The sequence below is a fragment of the Agelaius tricolor genome, unplaced genomic scaffold (genome assembly GCF_023055355.1).
Source record: "Agelaius tricolor isolate 1412-34295 unplaced genomic scaffold, bAgeTri1.0.p SCAF_40, whole genome shotgun sequence".
In the NCBI taxonomy this organism is placed as follows: Eukaryota; Metazoa; Chordata; class Aves; order Passeriformes; family Icteridae; genus Agelaius; species Agelaius tricolor.
In genome coordinates this window covers 2,174,540-2,192,187 of record NW_027269300.1, presented here as the reverse complement: position 1 = coordinate 2,192,187, position 17,648 = coordinate 2,174,540, and the positions used below count along the sequence as shown (strand labels likewise).

Here is a 17,648-nt window from a genome sequence, read left to right as displayed (position 1 = left end):
GAGCACAATCTCCAAACAAGACAAATGGTAAAGTAGCAAAGGGCTGCAATAACTGAGCAGCCAACGGGATAAGCCACACTGGCATCTCTTGGTTTTGCCAAATCCTCTCTGAGTGCTTTTGTTTCTTTTCCTCTTTGGTTTAAAATGCAACATATTTTCATTCCTTCTGATGACTCACCTCTGAAAGAAAAAGGCAGTAGCTGTTTTTGGCAGGGTAAGTTGCATTTGCAAATTGGCTCACCTTGTTGGCAGCAGAACTGCATTTTTTCTTATCAAAGCTGCTCATCAGCTTGAGTGGGGAGAAGGCGCAAAAGGATGAGAGAGGCTGGTGCAGCTCTGATGGTGTGAGGATCCAATGGTGCAAAGAGCTGGAAGGTGAAATCCCTTGAGTTCAGGGTCATTAGGGAAAGGGAGGGTGTGCCTGAGAGCTCAGTTCTGTCAGCCATATTCACCTAGTAAAAGGTGAAGGGGGCACTTTGGGGGCCGTGGAGACATTTCTGGGGCACATTTGGGGCAGTTTTGGGTCTGGGGAGGGAATTCAGAGAGAACTTGAGGGCCTGGAGGACACTTGGGGGGGCCGGGTGGGCACTTGGAGAGGCACTCAGGGATTCTGAAGGACAGTTGGGGGTCCGGGGCACCTCTTGGGGGTCCAGGGGGGCCCTTGGAGGTCAGGGAGAGGAATCTGGCGCCCTTAGGGTTCTGGGCGGGACCTTGGGGGGCTCGAACGGGCCTCTCTGGGGCCCGGAGGCTGATGGGAGTTGTAGGCGCGGGTCTAATAAGGTTTACCGGGGCCGCGGAGCATCACGGGAGTTCTTGGCGCAGCTGCAATGGATCTCGGAGGGGCGCGGGGCATGACGGGAGATGAAGTCCCGGCTGAAAAAGCGCTGGACGCCCGCTGCGGAGCATGATGGGAGCTGTAGTCCCGGAAGTGGTTGGAACGCGGCGTTTGGGGGTCCGGGAAGGCTCTTGGGGGACACTTTTGCGTCCGAGCCGCGACTTGAGGTCCTCGGGAGGAACGTAAACGGTTCGGGAGCCCTAGGGGGGAGCTCAGGCAGCCCCAACAGGGCTCTTTAGGGCGCGAGGCAGGGCAGGAATTTTAGGCTCGGGACTGTGTTCTGAGGGGCTCTGGGGCGGCGGGAGATGAGAGGAGATGAATTCCCAGAAGTGGCTGTACCGGGCATCTGTGGGGTTGGCAGCACTCAGGGGGTCCAGGGACGCTTTTGAGGTGTCCCGAATGGGCGCTGAGGGGGCACTGAGGGATCCTGGAGGGTCTGGGGAACACTTATGGGACAGATGGCGGGGGGGAATCCCGGGGTTCTGTGGTGCGCGGGACATGACAGGCATTGTAGTCCCGGCTGCAATGGGGCTCATTTGGGCCGCGGGGTATGACGGGAGTTGTAGACAAAAGAAAAATAAGGCGGCCGTCAAGGCACCGCCCCCAGACCCAGATCGCTGGTGCTGATTGGCTGTGGTCGGTGATGGGCGGGAGCCTCGGCAAATGGGATGCGGTGGAGGTGGGAACAGCCAAATCACCCTCCTCCAGTCCCTCCCATACAGCCCAGTTCATTCCCAGTACAGACCCACAGAAGCACCGTAAAGCCCAGTTCATCCCAAGTAGAACCTAGTTCAAACCCAGTGCTCCTCCAATCCCTCCCAGTACAGCCCAGTCCCTCCCAATACACCCGATTTCATTCCCAGTCATTCCCAGTTCCTCCAAATGTCATCCCCAATATGTCCCAGTCCTCCCCAGTGTTTCCAAGCACAGTTTAATTTCTCACAGTGGCCGTGACAGCCAAACCCTGCAGTGGGGTCAGTGCAGTGCCCATGGCCACAGCCCCTTGCAGTGGCCCAGTGCAGCTTGGGCTGATGATCCACCCTCACAGCTGGCCCAGGGCAGCTCTGCAGTGGCTTTGGTGGCAACTTGGGCTCGCCACACACCTGAGCAGTGTGTCTGTTTTCAGTGCGGAAACTCAGGAGTTTCAGATTGCTTCAAAAAACCCCAAAAAGGGAAAACCCCTCTTAGGCTGGGTGCAGCCAGCTCTCCAAGCACAGCAGGTGCCAGGGGAGTGAGGACAGACAGGATGGGGCTGGGCACTGTGGAGCAAGGTTGTCCACACTGGGCCAGAGCTCCAGGCACAGCTTCTGTGAGCAGGCCAGAGCTGCTGAGGAGAGACCCTGGGTCAATATCAATCACAGAATGCTGCAATTGTCTCTACTCTACAGAGAAATAAAATAAAATACATCCTTTAAAATAGGAATGTGCATGTTTTACAAGCAATTTGAAATCTTTATCCATAACTGCACTAGGAAAACTTTAATGACCCTCTCAGGGCTTTGATGTTGTTTACATCAGACTCATTTCCAAAAACTACTCAAGATCTCAAACTTAAATTTAAACTTCAAACTTTCTTGAAGTTTTAATGGGTCCCACAGAGGAACATGACTGGGAAAGTGTCCCCCGGTTCCAGGTAGAACAGAACCCTGGAGGCAGTGATGACAGCTGGGGACAAACAAGGCCAAGGTGTCTCTGGTGCTGAGCAAAGCTGGATGTGTTTGAGGAATGCCAAGGGCCAAGGCCTGAGCCCCAGGGCCTGGCCAGGCAGATCCTGTCCCTCCCTCCTTGCTCAGGGCTCTTGCCGGGATGGGCACTGGCATGTGGGGATGTGCAATGCCAAGGGCAGGAGCATGGGGCGGCCCCTGCCAGGCTGCTGAGCAGGGACAAGGAGGCCATGAGGCCCCAGGCCTGCAAGGGTCACTTGTCTCCTGCTCCTGCCTCAGGCCCAGGCCCAGCAGCCATGGCCAAAGTGCTGCCCAAGTTGCTCTGGCAGGGCTGTCTTGCAGCTGCTGCCCATGCCTGTGCCCTGTGCAGCCCAGGCTGTCCTACGGTGTCCCTGCCCTGCGCCTCTGTCCCTGCAGGCTGTCGGCATCCCCCGGCTGCCCCACCTGGCTGGGCCCTTCCTTTGCTGACAGCTCTGCCTCCTGCCTGCCTCTGCCTGCCCACACAGAGCCTGGGGCTGATACCAAAAGGGTTCATTCCATTTTTACCCTGCCTGGGAACTTTCAGCAGGGGAACAAGGCATGCAGGGGCTGCTTTCCCAGCAAGGATGGTTGGAAGAGAAGAAGACGACATCTTGCTCAAGGGTGTAGGGATAGAGAAAACAAGGAGTGAATCTGGGAACTTGGCGTGGGTTTTATGGAAACGGATAAATTGTAATTTGCATTTAGTGACTGTATATAAGCAACACAGTGGTAGAATTACATGTCCATGTAAGATTAGGAGTTATCTCTCACTAGACCTCAGGCCTGAATAAACGATACCCTCTGAAACAGCAAATGAGTGTTCAGGAGCCTTATTTTGATATTTCAGAGATTTGCCGCCAGCGGGGCCTCACAGAACCAAGGACTCAGCTGTGACACTGTGCAAACTCATGGAACAAAGGGTCCATTGTGACACCATGGAACCCCATGGAACCAAAATCCATTTTGGCACATTGGGGTCACATTGAACCAATGGTCCCTTGTGATACTGTGGATCCAAGGAGACCACTGTGACCCTGAGAAACCTCTTGGAACCAAGGGGCCATTGTGACACTAAAAGGACTCATGAACCAATGGCCAGGGGGCCGTGATGACATGTGGAGGCCTCGTTGGATCAAGGGGTTCTGCAGGGCCTCCTGGAACCAAGGAGACCCCTCTGACAGTGTGAGTCTCCATGGAACCAAGGGCCCATTGTGATACTGGGGCACCAAGGAGACCCCTGTGACTCTGCAAGGCCTCATGGAAGCAAGGGACCATTGTGACACTCTGGAGCCCCACGGAAACAAGGGGCCAGTGTGACACAGCGGGGCCTCATGGAACCAAGGATCCAATATGACACCACCACTGTGACACTGCAGGGCCCCATGGATCCAAGGGAACAGGGAACAGGTCTGGGTGGCTTGGCCTGACTGGTCACACTGCCCTGGACACGTCGAGGATCTCTTCTCGTGTACCCCTGAAACCCTGGGGCTCTGAGCTGACTTTCAAATGGAAAAGAACTGCCCTTCTCATTCATGCATCCATGGCTAAAATGGGATTCCCCCTCCAAAATTCCCCATATCCAGGGATTGCTCCCACAGAAAAGCTGCCATTACTAACAAGTCTGGCTGACCTTGTCTTCCTGAGAGCTGGGTCACACCTGCCTTCAAACACTGAGGCTCAGTGCTTTCCTTTCTTTGGAAAAGAACTGTCTCTCTTGCCCAGGTGACCATATCTGAATTTGGTATTTTTCCTCCAAAATTCCCTATATTCAAGGGTTTTTCCCAGACAAAAGCTGCCAGGACAGACAGGTCTGGCTGGCCTTGGCTTCTGGTGGTTGCCTCTATTCTGCCCTGAAACACTGGGGGTCTGCCCTTTCCCTCCTGAGGGAAAAGAACCATCCTTCTTCTCCAGGCACTCATGGATGAAATTGGGATTTCACCTCCAAAAGTCCTATATCCAATGTTTGCTCCTACACAGAAGCTGCCATTACAGACAGGTCTGGCTGGCCTTGGCCTCCTGACAGCTGGCTCTCACCTCCCTTCCAAACACAGGGGCTCCATGCTTTCCTTTCTATGGAGAAGAATTGGCCTTCTCCTCCAGGCCGAAATTGGGTGAAAATGAGATTTAACATTCAAAATTTCCAATATCCAAGGGTTGCTACCAGACAAACCTGCCAGGACAGACAGACAGGCCTGGCCTTGGCTTCTAGTGACTGCAGTTCATCAGCCCCTGAAATATTGGGGCTCCGTGGTTTCCTTCCTGTGGAGACCATGGTGGCACTGTGGGGCCCCATGGAACCATGGAGACCATTGTAGCACTGTGGGGCCTTCTGAAATGAAGGGGCCATTGTGGCACTGTGGGACCCCGTGGCACAAAGGCCATCACTGTGGCTCTGTTGGGCCGCACGGTCCCAAGGGCCAGTGTGGAGCAGCAGGGCTTTGTGGAACCAAGAGGCCATTGCTGCATTTCAGGGCCTCGTGAAACCAAAGGGCCATTGTGATCCTGGGGGCACCGTGGATCCAAGGAGAGCATGGTGGAATTGCAAGGCCCCATGGAATCATGGAGACCATTGTGGCACTGTGGGGCCCCAGGGAACCAAAGGGCCACTGTGACCCTGCAGGGCCTCATGGAACCAAGGGGACATGGAACAGGTCTGGCTGGTTTGGCCTCCCAGGGGCCACTGGACAGGTCCAGCTGATCTTAGAATGCTGAGGGCTGCCTCTCATCAGCCCCAGGAGAGCTGGGACTCTGCTTTCCTTCCTATGGAAAAGAACCATCCATCTTCCCAGGTGCCCTGCAGGATCACAATGGCCAAAACTGATACTCCCCCTAAAAAATTCCCGGTATGCAAGGGTTCTCCCAGACAAAAGCTGCCAGGACAGAGAGCTCTGGCTGGCCTTGGCCTCTGGTGGTCAACTCTCATCTCAAGGAAGCTCTGAGGAAAGTATTTGAACAGGTTTGACTACTGGAACATCCATGAGTCTCTCCTCCTCTGAAAAACTCAGATGCTCTTCTGATCATGTGCCTTTTTTTTTTCTCATTGTGTTTTATGCATCAAATATTATTTCCAGCTAAAATGTATTCTTCTTATCTATCTGTGAGTATTATCTGAAAAAACCACATCCTCTACATATGGATCCAGGTCACCTGTAAAGGCAAACACAAGAAAGAATGCAGCAGGAATGATTTGTCTCTGCTCCCACCTGTCCCATCTCCTCTGGAGCTGGAGGTGCAGCCCCAGCACTGGGCAGGGCTCAGGGCTCACAAGCTCAGCTCCCACCCAGAGAACTTGCAGACCCTGGGCTGCTCTTCTTGGCCCCTGCACGCTCAGCCAGGCTGAGATGGACACTGATGGTTTCTGGGCCAGGCTCTCTGAGCCCAGCCCAGCTCCCTGCAAGCTCTGCCAGCTGCCCTGAGCTCTGGGCAGCACCAAGGGCCTCTCTGAGCCCAGCCCAGCCCAGCCGGCTCTGGCCCCACAGCTCTGCTCAGGCCAGGCTGCTCTGGGCACTGCCCCACGGCCTCAGCCCCTGGCAAGGGCACAGCAGCAGCTGCAGCTGCCACAGGACGCAGCCCCACCATGGGGGAAGGTGCCTGGCCAAGGGAAAGGAGGCTCCCTGGCTGCCCTGCTCTCCTCTGCAGGAGATGCTGAGAGCTCTGCAGCCCCTGCTGCCATCCCATCTGCCCAGGGCAGCACAAGAGCCCCGGCCTTGGGGCCCTCAAGAGCTGCTCCTGCTCCAGGCCCAGGGCCCATCCCAAAGCTGGGCCAGCCACAAAGCTCTGCCCATTTCTGTTCATTCCTGCTCTGATCAGGATGGATCCTCAACACCTTGGAGGTTGGTGATGAACTTTACTTTTCCAGAGGCCTCTTCTTTCTTGAGCTCTTCAGTTCAGGAATTCAGTGACAAAGGCTCATAAACATTTGTTCAAAACACCCAAACAAGACAAGCCCATGGGAATAATTCAAGTCTTGAATTCTTTTGTGGCTAATTAGAGATATTTCAGAAGTGCATTCAAACTGAATCTACTATATTCAAAATAATGAATAGAGAATTGTTTTGCCCTGTTTAGTTTTCTTTCCCTGTTTATAGATTGACATCAGCAATCCCCAGTTGATATTGATCCTCAGCCCCTCCTAATGCAGTTTGAACAGATATGAAAATCAAGACCCTTCATGGCTGCCAATCAATCCCACTTTGTCCCTACCCCCTCCCCACCATTTCCCTCATCCAACCCCTGGCACTCAGAGCAGCTGAGGAATGGAGTCACATCCAGGGGTGTCCCCAGGGCTCAGGATTGGGGCCAGGTCAGTGAAATCTCTTTATTGCTGATCTGGACGAGGCCATGGAGGGCAGCCTCAGTCAGTTCCCAGGTGAGCCCAAGCTGGGTGGCAGTGTGGCTGTGCTGGAGGGCAGGAAGCTCTGCAGAGGGATCTGGCCAGGCTGGAGCCATGGGCCCAGGACAATGGGATGAGGTTCACCAGGGCCAGGGGCCGAGTCCTGCCCTGGGCTCACAACCACCCCAAATCCCTGGCTGTGCCCTGCCCCTGATCCCCACAGCCTGCCCTGTTTCCTTCATCCCTGCATTGCCAGGGGCTTTCTGGGACAAGGGAGCTCTGCTCTGGGGATGGAGGGAGGTGCAGGTGCCACCGCTGGAGTGGGAACCAGAACTCACCAGGTTTGTGTCCTTTGGGGGTCAGGAACTGGTGGGACTCAGAGGCACAGGAAGTTTCTCTTCATGGCCAACAGACCATGGTTGAACAGGACACAATTCAGTAACAATCATGCTCTTCCCTGAGCCATGTGCAATGTCCCAGCAGCCTCTGACATGTCCACCATCCACAAGTGATTTCCATACTAAAATTAATTTTAGAAAAATATGGTTCTGTGATAGATATAAGCACACTTAAACTCTTGTATCAGGATGCCCATCCTGGAGTGGGGGAAAAGCAGCCTTAACAATTCCTGATTTGCAAAGCTGTCATTGGTAGAAGGAGAATGGGTCAGGCTGCTTTTGGTGTTGAGGAAATGCTGAAACCAGCCTGACTCATTGCATCTCCTCCTGTCCTGGCTGATCTCCCCTCTTTTTCCCTTTCCACCCATTGTCTTTTGTCTCCCCCCAGGCCCCCCAGTGAAGAGCCTGGCTCTGTGTTCTCCATCCCCTCCTGGCTGGCACTGCCAGGCTGGGATGAGGAGCCCCTCAGCCTTCCCTGCTCTGGGCTGGACAAGCCCAGCTCCCTCAGCCTCTGCTCACAGCCCAAGGGCTCCAGCCCCACCTTGGAGGCCCTTCCCAGACCCTGCTCCAGCTGCCAGACATCTTTCCTGCCCTGGGCAACCCAACCCAGGCCACAGTGACCTGGATAATCCCCGTCCTTGCTGTCCTGGTCACACAGCCCAGCCCCTTGTCCCTGAGTCAGGTTTTGGGGTGGAACCTGTGGAACATCCTTGGGGGAGGCTGCAGCTCCAGGTGGACCAGGGGGATACCAGGGGACAGGGACCCTGCTGGGCATGAACAGCTTTGGACTTCTCGGGGGAAATCTGTGAGGGGGGTCAGGGGCAGAGTGACCAACCCAGTGACCTCACACACAGCCCTCCTGTGATGTCACAGCCTGCTCTGTGATGTCATAGCTTATTCTCTGATATCGCTATGCTGGTCTTTGATGCCACAACCCACTCTGTGAAGTCACACAGCCCTCCTGTGATGTCACACAGCCACCCCTCCCCCTATGATGTCACAGCCTGCTCTGTGATGTCACAACCCATTTGCTAATGTCACACAGCTGGTCTCTGATGTCACAGCCAACTCTGTGATGTCATAGTCTGCTCTGTGATGTCAGTCCTCTGCCCTGTGCTGTCACACCTGGCTCTGTGATGTCACAGAGACAGCCTATGATGCCATAGCTGCTCAGGGACCTCACATAACCCACTCTGTGGTGTCATAGCCCACTCTGTGACCTCATGTTACCAGATGATAAATTGCCTACACCAGGTGAGCTGACACCTGAAGCTTGTTCTCCAAAACCCCAGGCCTATGGAAACCACACAATGCCCATTGTGTGAGAAGGGGAACTGAAATTCACCAGCCTCAGTGTCCTGCCAGCTCAGCCAGGCCCACTGCAACATTGGGGTCCACGAGCACCAGGGACCACCAGAGACCCCCAGGACAGAAGAACACATGGATAAAGGGGAGGGGAAATGAGTTAATGATTCTGGGGAAATTATTATCATATGCATCACAGTGAGTGCAGCCATGACAAACCTCTCTGGTTCCCCAACTTCAGGGCAAGGGTGGCGAAAAGGAAAAGGAGCAGGTTTGATGGAATTGTCCAAAAAGAACTTTAATAAGAGGGTGAAAAACAACAAATGTGGAGAAGACGACCACAGTATGAGGGACAGGATCCAAAGACTTGAGACAAAGGGGAAACAACAATATATACACTTGGGGGTGGAACACTCTAGAACAACAACCATCTAGGGCAAACAGGTAACCAATAGGGGGGCAGAACTGGGACAACTTAGCATAACAACACCAAAGGCTTCTGGGGGAACTAAGGGGGGACAGTTGTGACGCTGTGGGGCCCAATGGAAGCAAGGGGCCAGTGGGACACAGCTGGGCCTCATGCAGCCAAAGGGGCCACTGGGATCCTGAGGAGCTCAAAAGAACCAAGGGGCCATTGTGACACTCTGCAGCCTCATGAAACCAAGGGGGCCATTGTGCCATTGTGCAGCTCCATGGAACCAAGGAAACCATTTTGACACTGCAAGGCCCCATGGGAAGCAAGGGGCCAGGGTCACACAGCGGGACCTCATGGAACCAAGGATCCAAAATGACACCAGCACTGGGACCCTGAGGGGCCCTGTGAATCCAAGGGAAGAGTAACAGGTCTGGTTGCCTTGGCCTGACTGGGCTCAACTGACCTCAGAATGTTGAGGGTCTGTTCATGTTCCCCTGAAACACTGGGGCTCTGGGCTTTCCTACCTGTGGAAAAGAACCACCCACCTTTCCAGGTGCCATGGCCAAAATTGATACTCCCCCTGAAAAATCCTCTATATGCAAGGTTCTCTCAGACAAAAGCTGCCAGGACAGAGAGCTCTGGCTGGCCTTGGCCTCTGGTGGTCAACTCTCATCTAGAGAAAGCCCTGAGGAAAGAATTTGAACAGCTTTGACTACTGGAACATCCATGAGTCTCTCCTCCTCTGAAAAATTCAGATGCTCTTCTGATCATATGTGTCTTTTTTTTTTTTTCCCTCATTGTGTTTTATGCATCAAATATTATTTCCAGCTAAAATGTATTCTTCTTATCTATCTGTGAGTATTATCTGAAAAAACCACATCCTCTACATATGGATCCAGGTCACCTGTAAAGGCAAACACAAGAAAGAATGCAGCAGGAATGATTTGTCTCGGCTCCCATCTGTCCCATCTCCTCTGGAGCTGGAGGTGCAGCCCCAGCACTGGGCAGGGCTCAGGGCTCACAAGCTCAGCTCCCACCCAGAGAACTTGCAGACCCTGGGCTGCTCTTCTTGGCCCCTGCACGCTCAGCCAGGCTGAGATGGACACTGATGGTTTCTGGGCCAGGCTCTCTGAGCCCAGCCCAGCTCCCTGCAAGCTCTGCCAGCTGCCCTGAGCTCTGGGCAGCACCAAGGGCCTCTCTGAGCCCAGCCCAGCCCAGCCGGCTCTGGCCCCACAGCTCTGCTCAGGCCAGGCTGCTCTGGGTACTGCCCCACGGCCTCAGCCCCTGGCAAGGGCACAGCAGCAGCTGCAGCTGCCACAGGACGCAGCCCCACCATGGGGGAAGGTGCCTGGCCAAGGGAAAGGAGGCTCCCTGGCTGCCCTGCTCTCCTCTGCAGGAGATGCTGAGAGCTCTGCAGCCCCTGCTGCCATCCCATCTGCCCAGGGCAGCACAAGAGCCCCGGCCTTGGGGCCCTCAAGAGCTGCTCCTGCTCCAGGCCCAGGGCCCATCCCAAAGCTGGGCCAGCCACAAAGATGTGCCCATTTCTGTTCATTCCTGTTGTGATAAGGATAGTACAAAATTTTTTACAAAGTGGTTGCATATTCATTTATTTCACCTTAATACAATGTGACACTCCCTTCTTACACAATTTCTCTGGGTCACACAAGCAGGAGGGATATTTAAGTTGAAGGGGGTGGATAAGAGCATTTCTTTTAATATAACAGAACCAGAAGCAGAAAAAAAATTAAAATACACTTAAGGGCAGACTTGGCCTCTCATGATATGCACTGAGAGCTGCTGACAGAGGAAAGCAGCCTTCTGTGACTTCTTCTGGTGGGTTACCTCTGCTGGAGTCCATGTGCCTACCAAGCCACTCTAGCACTCCCCTCCTTGGCTGGACAGGGGAGAGAAAATATTATGGGACACAAATCGTAGACTGAGATAAGGCAGTTTTCTAGAGCAGAAGGGGAAGTTTTTACATGCACCAGCAATGAGGAAAAACCCCAATAATTTTATTCTCTTCTTCTGTCAGCAAGTGATGTTCAGCCACTTCCCAGGAAGCAGAACATCAGCAGGTGGAGTTGTTGATCAAGAAGGCAAACACTGTAAATTGAAAATGCCCCCTATTCTTCCTCCTGCCTTAGCTTTTATACCAGAACCAGTATCATACAGTCTGGAAAATCTGTTTGGTTAACTTGGGTCTCTGGCCTGCTGTCCTTTCCCAGGATCTGACCCACTTACAGCCCCTTAATGGAGAGACAATGCTGAGAAACAGCAGGAGCCAAACCAGGGGTGTGTTTCCAGCTCCTTTGTGGCTCCCAATGCAAAGCACTGTGAGGGCTCTTACGGGACAATGAAAAGGCTGAAAAGCATCCAGTTACAGCTTTCCTGAGAGATTCCTTGAGCTGCTGGTTCCTCAGGCTGTAAATGAGGGGGTTCAGGGCTGGAGGCACCACCGAGTACAGAATTGACACTGCCAGATCCAGGGATGGGGAAGAGATGGAGGGGGGCTTCAGGTGAGCAAATGTGTCAGTGCTGAGGAACAGGGAGAGCACGGCCAGGTGAGGGAGGCAGGTGGAAAAGGCTTTGTGCTGTCCCTGCTCAGAGGGGATCCTCAGCACAGCCCTGAAGATCTGCACATAGGAGAAAACAATGAACACAAAACAACCAAAACCTAAACAGAAAGTGACCACAAGAAGCCCAAATTCCCTTAAGCTGGAGTGTGAGCAAGAGAGTTTGAGGATCTGGGGCACCTCACAGAAGAACTGGCCCAGGGCATTGCCATGGCACAGGGGCAGGGAAAATGTATTGGCTGTGTGCAGCAGAGCATTGAGAAAGGCACTGGCCCAGGCAGCTGCTGCCATGTGGGCACAAGCTCTGCTGCCCAGGAGGGTCCCATAGTGCAGGGGTTTGCAGATGGACACATAGCGGTCGTAGCACATGATGGTCAGGAGGAAAAACTCTGCTGAAATGAAGAAGATAAAGAAAAACATCTGTGCTGCACATCCTTTGTAGGAGATGGTGCCGGTGTCCCAGAGGGAATTGTGCATGGCTTTGGGGACAGTGGTGCAGATGGAGCCCAGGTCGCTGAGGGCCAGGTTGAGCAGGAAGAAGAACATGGGCGTGTGCAGGTGGTGGCCGCAGGCTACGGCGCTGATGATGAGGCCGTTGCCCAGGAGGGCAGCCAGGGAGATGCCCAGCAAGAGGCAGAAGTGCAGGAGCTGCAGCTGCCGCGTGTCTGCCAATGCCAGCAGGAGGAAGTGCCTGATGGAGCTGCTGTTGGACATTGCTTCATTTTGGACATTGTGAGCTGTACAAAGACAACATTGACAATTTGGACAAAGTACCTTGAGTCAATCTTATGCTATTTTATTACACAAGCAATCAAAATTGCTTCTCTTTCTTGGGAAAATTTCATTTACCTTTCTTTTTTTTTTTCTTTTTTTTTTTTTGTTTGAGTGTAGGTTTGGGAAGCTAAGTAACTCTGGTTTTTTTAGAACGGACAGAAGTCCTGTCCTGAGCAACGCTCTCAGGCTGAACACTGGGGAGCCCAGAGGGAAAACAGGGCTGCCTGTGCCCCACTGCAGTCAGACCTGCTGGTCCCACACAGTTGCCCTTTGCTTATTTCACCTTCCTCTAGTACAGGATGTACAAATTTAAAATTGCATTTAAAAAGAAACGTGGCCTTTTTGAAGACTCCAGTTCCAAAATCAATCTCTCCAACTCTTCTCTCTTTCCCTGTGCAGCTGGACAAGATGGGATACCAAGGGTTGCTCTGGCTCTCTGCTGCCTGGAGTTGTGCCTGCTGGGAGCTGTTTCTCTCTATCCAAGCCTTGTCCCTGCCAGTGCTGCCAGAGCCCAGCCCAGCCCTGGGGGCTCAGCTCTGCCCTGCAGACCCCTCCCAGCACAGGGCACTGCCCAGGGGCATCTCCCTGGCAGCAGGGCCTTAAGGGCAGGCCAGACAAACAGAGATGCTGCAAGCCAAGGTGCTGCTGCTGCTGTGTGTAGGGAGAGGAGGCTGGGGAGGCACTTTCTGAGGGAGATCTGAGGCCCATCTGCTGATGCCCAGGCTGACAGTGCAGGAGGCTCAGTGACACAGCCAAAGCTGGCAGCCCCTTTCCCTTCCCTTTAGGAGAAAGCTGAGAGCAGCCCTGGCCATGCAGCACCATCTCCAGAGCAGGAGGAATCTGCCCTGATGGGGGTGGCTCCTTGCACCTGGAACTTCTCCCCTGCAGCGTCCATGGGGAGCTGCCAGGCAGGCTGAGAGCTGCCCCTGGCAGGTGGCACATGCCCTGGGCTGGCCAAGAGCCCTGAGGGCTGCAGGAGATGCTCTGCAGGACAGCCCTGGGCAGCCCTGGCTGCAGCCCCAGCTTCAGCCCCTGCAGCCGTCCCTGGCAGCAGGAGCCGTCCTGCCCTGTCCCTCTGACGGTGCCCAGGGCAGCCCCGCTCTGCAGCACATCCTCCTCCTCCTCCTCCTGCTCCTCCTCCTCCTCCTGCTCCTCCTCCTGTGCCACAGAGAAACTGGGAGAGTCCTCCTGACACATCCCCCAGGCTCTGGGGTGTGCTGGCTTCAGGAGATCCCTCCAGGAGCACAGGGGACATTGCCCTGCACTCACACACTCACCATGCACAGGGCTGTGAAGATCTTTCCCCAGGTGAAGTCTCAGCTCAATGTCTTCCCAATCCTGATTGCCTTCAGCCTGTCTCTGCCTGGCTCCTGTGCCCTCAGTGCCTGCAGGCAGAGCCCTCAGCCCTGCTGGGCTGGGAGAGGAGCTGGCCCTGGAAGAGCTGTTCCTTTAAAGCTCAGCAGCACAGACACAGCACAAGGACTTTAATGAGCCTCTTGGGGATTTGGTGTTGTTTACATCAGACTCAGTCCCTGAGAGAGTGATCAAAAAACTTCTCAAGAATTCAAATTTAAATTGAAACTTCAAAGTTTCTTAAAGTTTTAATGGGTCCCACTGAGGGACACGACTGAGAAAGTGTCCCCAGGTTCCAGTTAGAGCAGAACACTGGAGGCAGTGATGACAGCTGGGGACAAACAAGGCCAAGGTGTCTCTGGTGCTGAGCAAAGCTGGATGTGTTTGAGGAATGCCAAGGGCCAAGGCCTGAGCCCCAGGGCCTGGCCAGGCAGATCCTGTCCCTCCCTCCTTGCTCAGGGCTCTTGCCGGGATGGGCTCTGGCATGTGGGGATGTGCAATGCCAAGGGCAGGAGCATGGGGTGGCCCCTGCCAGGCTGCTGAGCAGGGACAAGGAGGCCATGAGGCCCCAGGCCTGCAAGGGTCACTTGTCTCCTGCTCCTGCCTCAGTGCTTTCCTTTTTATGGAAAAGAACCATCCCTCCTTCCCAGGCACCCTTGGTGGGAAAACAGGACTCCCATACAACTCACCAATATGATTAAGCTGAAGCCATTGATTGTTTACATTATGCACTTATTTATGCATTCTAACTCTACTGCAAACACTGATCACGCATCTCTTCTTTGGTACCTCTCTCTTGTCCTTGTGTTCTGCACTCACTTCTCTGGGTATGTGATTGGTTACAGTCCAGGTGGTTCACAGCCCTCTGTTATCTAGTTCTTGTGGTCTTGGCATTCTGTTTCTCAGCATTTTCTTTCTTCATTTAGCACACTTTATGTCTTAGTAACTGTGGGATCTCAGCACATCTTGGTGAATTCCAGAGGGCTCTGATAAGAAGAACTACAAGCAATATGGCTGGTGCACAGTGTGGCCTAAGTTGTTCAGATACATTGCTACAACTCCCCCTTCTTCTTCTTGCACCAGCCAAACCCTTTTCACTGTATTTTCTACCAAGTGGGTCACCAATATCACTATGCATGGAATAGCTCAAAGCAATATAATAATAACTACTAGTAATAACAAAGCTCCCTTTAAGGTATCTTTCAATCATCCAGTTCTTCCCCATCCCTCAAACCATTCATCCAAGCCCCAATCATTCAGAGTCAACTTCTTCATGTTGTCTTGTAGTTGTTTGAGTTTCCTGTGAAAGGATGTAGACTGGCCAGAGAGATTCATACAACACATTCCTTCAAAATCCTCACACCTGTGCCCATGTGCTAACAGCAAAAAATCTATAGCAGCTCTATTTTGCAGTGTGCCATGTTTAGTACTATCTACATCAGTGAGCATTTGATTTAAAATTGCTGAACTTGTGTTCAGTGTGGGAATCCACAAAATCAGAGGGTTTTTGGGAAAGCTGCAAAAGGCAGGCCTCAGAGACAGCAGGACTGTGATTAGAGCTAAGCAGTAGCCATGAGATTGGTCAGCAGAAAAATTATTGAAAAAGTAGAAAAGCAAGGACAAATAGAACAATGGTCTGTGTATTAACGCTTGTCTAGAAAAACTCTCTAATCTACAGAAAAGTTTTTCTAGCAAGAGATTAGGAAGTTTGAAGCTTAATAATGGAGCTCTGTGCATTGTGTTTGAAGGCTTACAAGCAGGTATTGTATTGAAAATAAGCAAGCATTGTTTTAACCAAAGCTACATGTGCTTATCGTGGTTGGATAGAACTACTGTCAATATGCTTTTGCTTTGTGGGATTGGTCAAAAAACTTTTAAAGTAAGTTGTAACATTGAGTTCTTTGTCTGCTGCCAAGGACACGAGCTGCTGGCATCTTCCCATTGTCATAACCATGTAATGAGACTGATGCTGGAAAATAAAACAGCTCAAGGCACGTTCCACAGCAGCCCTGTCCCATTTGTGATTTGTACATAGCCCCTGGCTCTCTCTATACAAGACAGACTGTGCAAAGTACTTTATGCTATGAATTTCATGCATTGCTCTCAAAAAGAACCAAACCCCCGTCTTAAGGCACTTTCAAAACAACATGTACACACACCTCAAAGAAAGACCTCCAGTACTTGACAGAATCATGAATCTAAAATTATTGAAGGGCCACACCCTCTCATTATGTGGGGGAGAGGATATGCTTGTGTTTCTACAGATACAGGATCCCGGTGGATTCCCAGAAGATTTATCAGTAGACCACAGATCTGAAGACGACCCCTCGAATGAACACCAAGTCAGCTCCCTCTTCCACCACGCCACAGAAGCAGCTTTGTCTTGGAGATGAAGAAAAAAGAAATTCATATATCCAAACATTGTGGCAAGGACACTCATCGCACGTAGATACATCCCACTGATAACATCCATGTCAATCTCAAACGCAGACACACCCCTGCCTTTTCCACCATCCCTCTACCAGTGACCCTTTATCCCTACCCCCTCCATCTTTCCCCTCTTGAAACTGCTCCTTTTTCCCTCCCTCAAACTTCCCTTTAAAAAGAGAAGGGCGTGATTGGGAGGAGTTGGGAAGAACTATAGGAGGAACTTAAAAATATTTAAGAATGTCTTAAAATAGGGCAACTAATGTGTGTTTTTACCATACACAAGTGAAAACTACCCAGTGGGAAAGAAGAAGTATGATTCTTTCTGTGACACCCTCCAGGGCACCCCACAGCAGTACCAGTGCCATCGTTGTCATCGTCTTTATCAGCGCCCTCATCTGTATCCAAGTGACCACCGGCTGGATCGTCCCTCAGCCAAAACAAAACATCTGGGTCACTTTGGCAAAGCCATTAAAGCAAGACAATCTTTGCATGGCCATTGGAATCATAGACGGTCCGCTCTTAACATGCCTGGTGGGAGTCCCCCTGTCACCAAACGACCGCCCGTCTGTAGGTAAGAAACCCAACCCCATGGACACCCGGGACGAATGGATGAAGATCCTCCCACACCATGTCTCCACAGGGCTTGCTTTTCCAGGCCCAGGATGGTGTTCTGCGCAGTGGTGTGAGGCACAGGGTCGGTCTCCAACCATCCCGTGGTGGCTTCCACCATGGTCAGCACACAGCGCTTGCCCTGGCGTGTCTGGGGCAGTGGGATGGAGTCAATCTGCCAGGCCTCCCCATAATTGTACTTGGACCCCCGCCCACCGTGCCACAGGGGCTTCACCTGCTGGGCCTGCTTGATGGCAGCACACGTCTCACAGTCATGGATAACCTGAGAAATACTGTCTATGGTTAGATCCACCCCTCGGTCTCGTGCCCACTTACAGGTGGCATCTCTGCCCTGATGACCTGAGGCATCATGGGCCCATTGAGCTGGGAACAACTCCCCCGTATGTTGCCAATCTAAGTCTATCTTTGGCACCTCTATCTTTGCAGCCTGACCTACCTGCTCATTGTTTTGGTGTTCCTCACTAGCCCAACTCTTGGGGACATGGGCATCTACATGGCAGACTTTCACAGGCAGCTTCTCCAACCAAGAAGCAATGTCTTTCCATTCATCAGCAGCCCAGATTGCTTTTCCTCTATGCTGCCAGTTGGACTTTTTCCAGCTTTCCAGCCAGCCCCACAGATCATTGGCTACCATCCATGAATCGATATAAAAGGTATCGTTTTGGCCCCTTCTCTCTTTCAGCAATGTCCAGGGCCATCTGAATGGCTTTGAGTTCAGTAAATTGACTTGATCCACCTTCTCCTTTGGTAGCTTGTGCAATCTGTCGTGTGGGGCTCCATACAGCTGCTTTCCATTTCCAGTTCATCCCTACAATGGGACAGGAACCGTCAGTGAAAAGAGCGTAGCGTGTTTCCTCTGCTGGTAGTTGGTTGTACGGTGGAGCTTCCTCAGCCCATGTCACTTGTACCTGCTCCTC

At 52.6% G+C, this 17,648-nt stretch overlaps 1 protein-coding gene across 1 annotated transcript; it reads right to left on the bottom strand.

Moving 5' to 3' along the window:
* Positions 1 to 782: 782 nt before the first annotated feature.
* On the bottom strand, positions 783 to 12,258 carry LOC139603649 (olfactory receptor 14J1-like). The gene is made up of 2 exons (XM_071454539.1): positions 11,319 to 12,258; positions 783 to 895 (listed from the first exon to the last, which is right to left on the bottom strand). Exons 1-2 carry the CDS (start codon positions 12,256 to 12,258, stop codon positions 783 to 785), a joined length of 1,053 nt encoding a protein of 350 aa, XP_071310640.1.
* Between the last annotated feature and the right edge of the window lie 5,390 nt (positions 12,259 to 17,648).

Excerpts from the sequence above, each read along its gene's own strand:
- LOC139603649 (XM_071454539.1), bottom strand. The coding sequence starts at position 12,258 with ATGTCCAACAGCAGCTCCATCAGGCACTTCCTCCTGCTGGCATTGGCA. Across the intron at positions 896-11,318 it reads TTCAGCCTTTTCATTGTCCC|CGGGCGTCCAGCGCTTTTTC; the intron begins GTAAGAGCCCTC and ends CATGCTCCGCAG.